This window comes from Empidonax traillii, unplaced genomic scaffold, assembly GCF_003031625.1.
Source record: "Empidonax traillii isolate 1590-97213 ecotype Southwest subspecies unplaced genomic scaffold, ASM303162v1 scaffold67:size1865537, whole genome shotgun sequence".
Lineage (NCBI taxonomy): Eukaryota > Metazoa > Chordata > Aves > Passeriformes > Tyrannidae > Empidonax > Empidonax traillii.
Window position 1 is genome coordinate 1407727 of NW_020955260.1, and position 10130 is coordinate 1417856.

Below are 10130 nucleotides of genomic sequence, written 5' to 3' on the forward strand. Positions count from 1 at the left end.
CTGTTTTCACTTTTCCTTAGGCATTCCTTTGAGCACTCAGGACAAGATGGACCTTTTGACATAGCTTAATATGGTTCTGTAGTTACAAAGCATGGTGCCTGCTATGGTCATCCCTACAGCATCGGCAGTTTTGGGGCATGATGTGGGTCTGTAGGTCTCTCCTGAGTGTGTGCCTGAAAAAAGGTGTTCTTCTAGGATTTCTCACTTGTTTATAATTGCATGTTGTAGTTCTGCCCTGTTCTTTGTGGTCAGGGCAGTGCCTTGATTGACAGCTTTCTGTCATTTCAGTGAATGTCACTGATGAAGGCACTTTTAGCTGCTTGACACAAAGAACTTCAGTGGGATTGAAAGTTTACTGTTCCTCACACAGGAGCTGTCTTTGTATGATTCTGTCGTATTGCGTGGCTGCATTACTCCAACCTTCATTATAATAATTTATAATACAAGGAATGTGAAAATAACTAGTAGAATAACCCTTGATTTTCCTTTTTTTTCTTTTAAAGACATTTTGTGATATTACAAATTTGAAAAACTTTTGGAAGTACTTACATATGGAATCAGGATGGGAACTGGAGAAGATCTGAAAGTAATATCTAAACGTGATTGAAATATGTACTAAGTATTTTCATCTAAGTTACTAAGTTCGGAAAAGTTAAAATTATAGCTGTTGTTATTTTCATATAAACCCCATGAACAATATTTCACTATAAACTATTTAACTCGGCCTGCTGTTACTCTCTTTTGTAATCCCTGGGGCAGGTTTCCCAGCAGAGCCAAGGCTGGGCTGTGGACCGATGCCGTGGCGCCCCGGGGGTCTGCGGTGCCGGGGTGACTCAGGAGCGCCCGCCGATCCCGACGCTCCGGGATGCTGCCCGTGAGTAACGCGGCACGGGCAGCCCGTGACTCCCGGTTATCCCAAACCCGTGACGGCTGCACGGCCTTGCCCGCCAAGGTGCTCCGCGGACAAGCCCAAGGGGGCTGTGTGTGAAATTATGGAACTTTAGATAAACTTCCCCGTCTCTGATGATCCCTGGGGCGAGGGGCTGTGAGGAAATGTGCAAAACAACCACCACACTCCCCCCCCCCCCCCCCCCAAAAAAAAATAAGCAAACCCAGACAACAAAACTCAAACAAGCAAAACCAAAACAAACAAAAATGAAGAAAAACAACCAGACAAACCGAGCACCCTCGGCCGAGCCAGCTCCGCTGTCCCGCAGCGCCCGGGCCCCTCTGTCCCTGCGCGGCCGCCAGCGGGCGCTGCGGTGCCGCGGCGGAGCCCATAAAGGCCGCGGGGCAGGGCCGCCTGTCCGTGTGTCGGTGTCCGTCCGTCCGTGTGTCAGTGTCTTGTCGCCTGCCCGCGGGATGCTGGCGCTGAGCGCCGCCCGCCGCCTGCTTCGCCCGCCCGGGGACCTGCTGCCGCCGCCGGGGCTCGCCTGCATGTGGGCGGCCGGAGCCCGCGGCTGCAGCGGGGCCAGCGCCGGGCCGCCGAACCCGGTGGTGTTCCTGGACGTGGACGCCGACAACCAGCCGCTGGGACGGGTCGTGCTGGAGGTGAGGGCGCGGGGCTGCAGCTCGCCCGGGGCACGGTGCCCGCGGGGCCGAGGGCGGCCGGGCCCCGGGCATGGCGGCCGCGGAGCCACAAGGTCAGGGCGGGCGAGCGGCCGGAGCCGCCACCGGGGCCCGGGGATGGCGGGACGGGGCCCGGGGATGGCGGGACTCGCCCGCTCGTGGGAGCTGCTGCCCGACCACCCTCGGGGCTCCGCTCCCGGGCAGAGAGGGAGGCGGGACGGCCTCTCTAGGCGGGAAGGGCAGAGCTCGGACCGGGGCTGGTGCGGTGGGGAGCCTCGGAGGAAGATGATTTTAAACCAGTGAGTGTGAGCTGAAATGCTGAAGAATAAGCCTGCTGCTGTTCTGTACCGCTGGCTTGAGAGGAGCGGGCGGGGTCCCGGGGGGCACTGGGAGTCCCTGCCTTTGGCTGCTCCGGGGGCAGCCGGCTCCTGGAGCCCTTCTGTCGCGCCTCCAGCCTCCTCCTCTTTTTTTTCCGTGGTGCTCGTAGTTTGATTTTATTGGTTCTCAGTTTCCTGTGGTGTTCCTTCCTTGAGCTTCCCGCTCCACGTGGAGCGAAAGGTTGGCGCGGCGCTGTTGGGGTGAGCGGCGGGCTCCATCCCTAAAAATCCAGGCTCCCGAGTAAAGAAGGCCTGAACGGGAAAACGGCAGTACACTCTGCTCTTAAAAATATTACAATAAGCGCCGTGTGGTGCACCCTGTGTCCTTAGGGCCGGGTGCCTGCCTCAGATAAATGCACTGAGTATGGGAAGAAGTGAGGGCTGTGCCCCAGAACAACGCACTGTAGAGGGAATGAAGCTTTTCCAAATGTTCCCCTGCTAAGGTAATTCCGTGTGGCCTTCTGCAACTAGCACCGGCTTTAGGTCTGTATTCGTAGACTTTTTTTTAAAAACAAAATTAGTTCATATGAGTTCTCTCTAAAAGGGGCTCTTTTGAGACTAGAGCCCAGTTCATATTTATTCGTTGAAAGTTTCAGCATATAAATGAATTGCACTCTTTCAGCTCGTGTGCTCTCAAGTGGTAGCGTTTCAGGGACTCAAAGGTAAAAATGTTATTGTCCAAGTACCTTATTCATCAGTGAGATATAGTAAATAACTGGATAGTATTATATAAAATAAGTGTTTCTATATTTCTTGCAGCAGCATTTAATTTCCATGTTAAATATTTTTACTGTGCCCAGCTGACAGAAAATCTGAATGCACTGCAGCATTGCTTTGAATCTTCGGCTAAACTGGGGTTAGATTCAGTTGCAAATTACAACAATCTGAGGAGAGTTTCCTAGGGAAGGAACATTAAATTCTTGTCACAGCCATACTGTTTCTATGCACTATTTCACAGTAGTATCTGCTGCTGGCTACTGTCAGGATGTGCAGCAAAACTTTGGCCTGACTGGTATGGCACTTTTATATCCCTTTTAAGGATTAGTAAAAAGATCATTATTAATCCAAATTAGAAGTTTTTGTTGGTGGTTACAACGTCTGTGTAAGTTCATGAGTAAATTTTGATACACAGTTTCTGCCCTGCCTCTTTTGCAGATTTCAACAGCTGACTGTGCTGGGCTGACTTGGGTATCTCTAGTTGTATCCAATCTGGCTTTGATCTCTGGGAGATTCTTAGTTTTTGATAAAATACCATGTTGACCAAGGAAATCATTAGGCACTGCTCAAGGTGCTCTTCATTAACTGGCTAAAAGTTGCATTGAGGGGATATATTTAGCATTAGTAGCCAAATGCTTGGGAAGTTTTAAGGTATTTGTGTAATTTTGGTGGCTTGTGATTTCAGATGGCTCATCACTTTGGGAAGAGGGTTCAGTGGTACCAGTCTCCCATGTAGAAGTTTTTCTGTGTGCGTATGAAAAAGCTGACGTATGAATTAATTGGTTTATTTTTCTTTTAACAGCTGAAAGCTGATGTGGTTCCAAAGACAGCAGGTAAGGCAACATCTCCAAAATGTCATACTTAACTATTTCAGTTTTAGATTGTGATTTGCAGGAACAAGAATAATCTTTTACCCTTCAGAGCCATTTCCATCCTCATTTTTAAATCAAGAAGTATGACAGGAAGTGCTAGTGGGGAGTTGGAATTCATTATTCTTTCAAATAGTTTCATTTTGTAATTTGCACCGAGGTAGCACAGTTCATATATTGGGTTATCAGTGTATGTTTTATATATATTTATGTGTGTGTGTTAAAAAACACATTAGTTTAGTTTTACATATATATATATATATGTATGTTAACAAACACACTAGTTTGCTTTAAAATCAAACCCCAGAGCAAGTTGGGAAGGGTAAATCAAAGGGGGAGTGGTCGCTTTTAGAGTTTCCAAACAGCTTATGGGGTTTTGTTTTCCTGGTCACTAACTGATTAGTGCATTTATGTTACAAAGTTTTTGTGGTTTATCACGTTTCCTTCCTCGGCTGCTGATTTAGCGGTTCTGAAAAAAACTTGTAAATTTCTTTCAGTTTCTAATAGACAAATGTCCTTAAAAAAAAGACACCATCCTCACAATTATTATAGAGAACAGAGACATAAACGTCAGAAAATGAAACCTCTGACTCCAGGCAAAAGTGAGGGAGATCAGGCTATTGGAGTTAAGATGTAACAGTAAAATAAAAGGAAGATGAGATGGAAGAGGATTGTGTTTGTACCCTGTTCTGAAGCTAAATAAGCTTTGTTTTCTTAGCTTTATAACAGAGGTTTTTTTAACGTATTGTAATAACTAATAAATCAATAATACTTTAAAGATACAGTAAAATTCTTGAAGCGTATAAACTTGAGACACAGTCTAATTATGTTTGATTGTATTGCCATATATGATGCAGAATATAATACTTTGTGCTTTGTTTTCACAGAAAACTTTAGAGCACTTTGTACTGGTGAAAAAGGTTTTGGATATAAAGGATCCACTTTTCACAGAGTGATTCCTTCATTTATGTGCCAGGTAATAATTTTTTTTCCTTTTGCTATTAAATTTATCTGCATGTTATTTATGTATTTTATAAACAAACTAGTAGTAACATTTGAAATGGCTCTGCTCTAAATTTTGCTAACTACGCAATAAAGAAGTGACTTCCATTTCTGATCTTTTTGCAATGGCTGTTGTTTGGCTCATCTTTTGTACAAACAAATGTAAATTTTGTGTAGACTGTCAAAAAAAAAGCCTGGCTGAAGGCTTTCTGCTGTTGTATAGCAATGTACTTTAGTGAGGGGCATAGGTGGCAAAATGACGCTTGTGAGAAGCAATTGTGGGTAGAATGACAATCAGCTTAGTGTTCTAAGGGAGCTAAGAAAACATCATGTCCATTCCTTATTCCAAGTAGAATAATCTTTTCACAACAGAGAATGTGTTTTAAATATATATTTTTTTTCCCTGAATGTCTCTCTAATATGGAGCGAAGGTCAGCTAGGGTCGATTTTTTGGGATGACCCACTTGAGATGGAATTTGTTTTGGTTTAAAGGATGGATCTTTTGAAATTCTGGATAAGATTCCATGCACATTAACAATTTTTTCTTGAACAGCAGCAACAAAAATAACAACAACAAATCTTTCTTAAAGACTTTTTATCTGCTGTCCTTGGCAGATAAGCAGGATGCAGCTGCTGTAGTGCACTGGATTGTATTGATTCCTGGTGGTGCTCTCTTCCCTTAGAAAAAGCTACATTTCAACAACATTGCATTGTTGAATAGCTTTGTAAAAATATCCAACATGACCTATTTCTCAGAAGAGAAAGGGGACAGATGTGCTGTAAAGGACCTATTTTCTTGCCTTTTAAATGCAAATTAAGGTTTTCTGATACTGGCAAAGGGACAGAGTTTCATAAATATGAAAAAAAAGTAGAAATCCTACTTTGAGTTCTGCCACTAATTTGTGAAGTTCAGTGTAAGTGTTCTCCTTGCTTTGTCCCCACAAATGGACCCGGAATGAGGATACTAGATGGTTGATTCCATGGTATGGCGAGATGATGAATTGATGTTTAGGAATTACTCGGAGGTCATTGCTGAAGTGGAAATACTGTCATAGGTTTCAACAATTTTCAAGTGAGAGAAAACAGTAGAGACCTTTCCACTTGTTGAGGCGGAGTGTTAATGTGATTCAGGCAATTGGTATGGCCTAATTGAGGGCCATCATATCCGGGGCCTGGTAGTTTGGATGTCTCCACATGGCGTGCAGAACATAGTTCTGGGACTGCGTAGGAGTAGCTGTAACACCACCTGTAAGAGGTTACTCAAGATGAGGATGGGACGATGAATGTCACGTGCAATACCTATTGGGTATGAGTTCTCTGATGACATGGGGGGTGTCACTCCTGGGAGAGGAGATGGCAGATTGCTGGAACCAGTTTAGGAGCCACCTCTGCGAGTCACTGTTGCCAGGTTTTCTGTTTGAACTGGTTTTTTGTGTCTAACCTAAGACAGGTATCTATCATCTTTTCTGGCAAGCAGAATAGGTGGAACACTTAAACAACAAAGCCTAGAAACAGCAATTAGTAAAAATGGAGATTCTGATCGATATTCATACATGTTAGAAGAAAGGAAGGGGAACAAGAGTTCTGAGGCCTTTGAGGTGTTTCTTAAAATTGCTGCTGTTTGTTACATTACATTTGGGAGAAAGGCTTTTTCCCCCCTGCTTTTTGCCTGATTCTATCTTCAACTAGTTAAATGGTTTTAAATTCAGTGGCCATACTCATTCTTAACTGGAAGAAAATTTGCTGATGTTGTCACTTCTAAATTAGAACAAGTATATATTTTAAATAGCATCACTTTCAGTGTAAAATAATTCATGTCTGCTTGTAGAGTTAATAACCATTTCTGTTTCAGGGTGGTGACTTCACAAATCATAATGGAACTGGTGGAAAATCCATTTATGGCAGTAGATTTCCAGATGAAAATTTCATACTGAAGCACGTAGGGCCTGGTAAATAAACATGTTTTTTCTGCCTTCTGATGACTATAACCTGTAATGAAGCGTTGTTGATGAAGATGTGTTTTAAAAAATGAGGGGTTTTAGGGTTTTGAGATACTTGGTAATTGAAGAAGTATTAAGGAGGTTTAACAGGGTGTTGTCCCTGCCATATTCTTATATTTGTGTAGACTGTTGTACAAATAGATGTCAGCCCATACTGGGCTTACAAATTCTGCAAAGGTGAAATTACTGCTTTTATTTCCTTCTTTCATAAGTCAGAGACTTCAATTTTTACTTAGATGCAGAAGTAAAACAAAGACGTGGGATTTCTTATTTACTATGTAACACAGGCACATCATTTTAAGCTCAAATTAAAGACAGAAAAGTAAAGGAAAGACCTTACAGAAGAAACATCTGATCTAATTCTATAGTCTCTCTTTTTGGCATTGTTATTTCCTCATCCCAGGAGACTACTGCTGCTGTTGAAGCACAGTAGAGCTTATCTGGTGTGAGTCATGTTCAGGACACGTACAACCAATTACATTGCTAACACTCTTGCTGTGGAATAAAGGGAGGCTGGGCAGGAGGGAATAATGAAAGGCAAGAAGTTAGTGTTAGAAATCATTCAGTGTGAAATCATCACATCTTCTGACTGTCCAGCTTTAGTCTAAAGGTGCAGAGGAAGATTGTCTTCTCCGCTGCAAACTTGTTACACCAATCTAATAATCTCCTGCTGTTGTTCTAGGTGTTCTTTCAATGGCCAATGCAGGACCCAATACAAATGGATCCCAGTTCTTCATTTGCACTGCAAAAACTGACTGGTAGGTTCTCAACCCTGCAGATTAGCCTCCTGAATTGGTACCTCAATCTGGAGGGTTTGGGGTTTGCTTAGGAGGTTCTTTGTTTGTTTGTGGATTGATGGATTTATTTTTTTTGTTTGGTTGTTTGTCAGTTTTGTTTTTATTTCCAAAGTGCTTGACTCCAATGGAAATAAATTGTTTTGTGCTACTTGAGGGAGGAAGGGCTGCGAGAGTAACAAGGACACTATCCCTCAAAGTACTTCCAATGTCAGAGCTAAAAGTATTCCGTGTCACTTGTAGAGTAGTTGTGCCTTTGCCATAGAGTTGATCAGCAGGTGAGAGCTGTGAAGAACTGCTATCACCCCTTCAGAAAGCTTGGTTTGGTCAATCTTTGTGCTGTTTTAAGTAAAACTGCCCTTGTGTATTTGTTTTACAGGCTAGATGGAAAACACGTTGTTTTTGGGCATGTAAAGGAAGGAATGGATGTTGTGAAAAAAATTGAGAGTTTTGGTTCCAAGAGCGGAAAGCCCTCCAAAAAGATTGTCATTACAGACTGTGGTCAGCTGTCCTAACCTTTTGCCCTACCCTTCATGACGTCGATGCTGTGAAAAATGAATAATAAAAACACACAAACATTTCTGATCCCTTAAGTAGCACCTGTGGAACCATGTTTTCTATTTAACTTCGTCCAACTTTTATACTTGTTTTGAATAATATTGATTAAAAGCATAAAACAGTAAGTGAAGCATGTCTTAACTGCACTACTGTGGTAGTCACACTGATTTGGTAGAGTTCCACTGTGTTTTGCTAGAAGTGGTACAATCACCCAAAGTGTCTTTGGTTGCAGTGTTGATACACTTCTTAGTATTTGGATGTTTCAGGTCTAAGAATTGGTGGTGGAGCTGACAGCTAAGTGTTCTGTAGTTGGGGGTTAGTTAAAAATTGAGAAATGCCATATTGCCTTTGGTGCTAATAAATGCTTATTCTGTCGTTCATCTCATCATTTTGAAACAATACTACTAACGTGCTCTGAAGGCTGTCTGCAACAAGACTGTCAGATAATTTCTTTCTGTGTTTTCTCAGTTTAAGTCTATCCAATAGATTTAATGAGTGATTGTGGTAGGTTTTTTTAAATTAATTCTGGTTTAATATTTTTCTTTTCTAATCGTCTCAGACCATTTTTTCAAACTGAACTCTACCTTACCTGCTTCAGTGGAGCAATTTGACTTTTGGGTTAAGTAAATTGCTTTAGGTTGAGTTAGGCTGCTCCTGGAGCTCTACCTGCCAATGAGACCTCAGTGTATCCAAAGGATCTCAGGACATTTTTATTATGCAACAGTGAACTTGAAGTACAGTTCTGTTTTGGGGTCTGGTTCTGTGAAGAATACAGCTCAGTTCTCAATGTATGGCCTGTTTTTGCACTTGTGAGCTTGCTCAAGTGAGAAATAGGTTTGATTGCTCTTATATCCTGTGAAGTCAGCCCACCTTGGGTACTACTTGGATTATAATTTCTTCTCATGTATCATCAGCAGAAGTCAAAATTGGTCCCCACAGAATCAATCACAAGGCCTAATCAGTGCAGCAAGATCATTATTGTTGGGATTGATGCATGAGAAGGAAATAATTCAGCTGACCAGCTAAACACATTTCATTTGTTTAAACTAGTATGTATGTTTCACATGGTGTGCTTGAGCAGCAACAAATGTTGGAACCTCACAACATCACCTTTAGAATCACTAAGGCTGTAAGATATTAATGATTGTGGGAAAAAGCAAATGATTGTGCAATAATCTCATTATTGAAGAGAAAAATAAAATGTGATGGCTTTCTTCAAATGTGAATTTATTTTCATTACAGTATAATATATGGATTTTAAACTGTTTTGTACTGGATTTTTTTTCCACTGAGGGCTGCATTCTTGTGTGTGCAAGGTATCAGAATGTAATTTTGCAAAAAATAGAATTAAAAAGCTTTTTCACTGTAGCTGCTTCATCTTTCTTTGTAGTATTTTTAAAATATTAATTTGTGCTGGTTTGGCTTATTTCACTTGGATACAATGATGTTTTGTTTGTTCTCTTAATTTGCGTACAAAAATTAATTAAATACAGTTCTACCACAAAAAGAAAAGTCTGTTCCTTTCTTGAAAACAGGAGTATGAGGAGCTGAAACCTGTTGTGTTTACCTGGGCTATTCTATTCTGTCCCCTTTATGATGGGTCTGATCTCATGGTATTCAGCAGCTGTGTTGTGGTTCTGATACAGCCAGCAAGAAACAGGGTAATGGTGCATTGCTTTGCCTCACACTGCTGAATCTAAAATATCTGTCTGGTATATTACAGTGTTCAGGTCCTGGGACTGTTCTCTTGTCTGGTGTATTTGCAGAGATAATGGGGAAAATGAAAATTTACTGGTTCTGGTTTTTTTTTAATTTCTGATTTCCTTTGGTAGTTCCAGCTTTTTCCTGGACAATTGAATTAGATTCCCAAGGATTTCCTTGTTGTGTGATCGTAGATGACATTAAAACTACCATCTTTCTGTGTATCATCAGTATTTGTAGACTGGGAAGCCCAGTGGAAGATGCTTTGCCACAAACTAGCCCATTTTCTCAGAACTGTGTATTAAGCCTTAAATAAGTAATAGTGTTATAGACATTATATTGATGGCCGTGGGGTTTGGGGATTTTGTTTGTTGCTTTCTTGGTTGGTTGGTGGTTTTATTTGTGGGTGGGGTTTTTGTCATTTTGTTGGGGTTTTCGTTTTTTGTTTTTTGTTTTTTTTAATATGCCTGTGGCTTTTAAAGGTTCGTTTATGCCCTAACTTCTGAAATGTAAAAGCCAGAGTTTTCTATCAAGGCTGGCAAT

The 10130-nt window shown here is 41.8% G+C and overlaps 1 protein-coding gene across 1 annotated transcript; it reads left to right on the forward strand.

Annotated features, from left to right (window-relative positions):
• The first annotated feature begins 1275 nt into the window (after positions 1 to 1275).
• PPIF (peptidylprolyl isomerase F) lies at positions 1276 to 9393 on the forward strand. The gene is made up of 6 exons (XM_027880300.1): positions 1276 to 1551; positions 3466 to 3496; positions 4420 to 4508; positions 6387 to 6483; positions 7217 to 7292; positions 7708 to 9393. The coding sequence occupies exons 1-6, from the start codon at positions 1363 to 1365 to the stop codon at positions 7841 to 7843; spliced, it is 618 nt and encodes a 205-aa protein (XP_027736101.1). The 5' UTR covers positions 1276 to 1362; the 3' UTR covers positions 7844 to 9393.
• Positions 9394 to 10130: the final 737 nt, after the last annotated feature.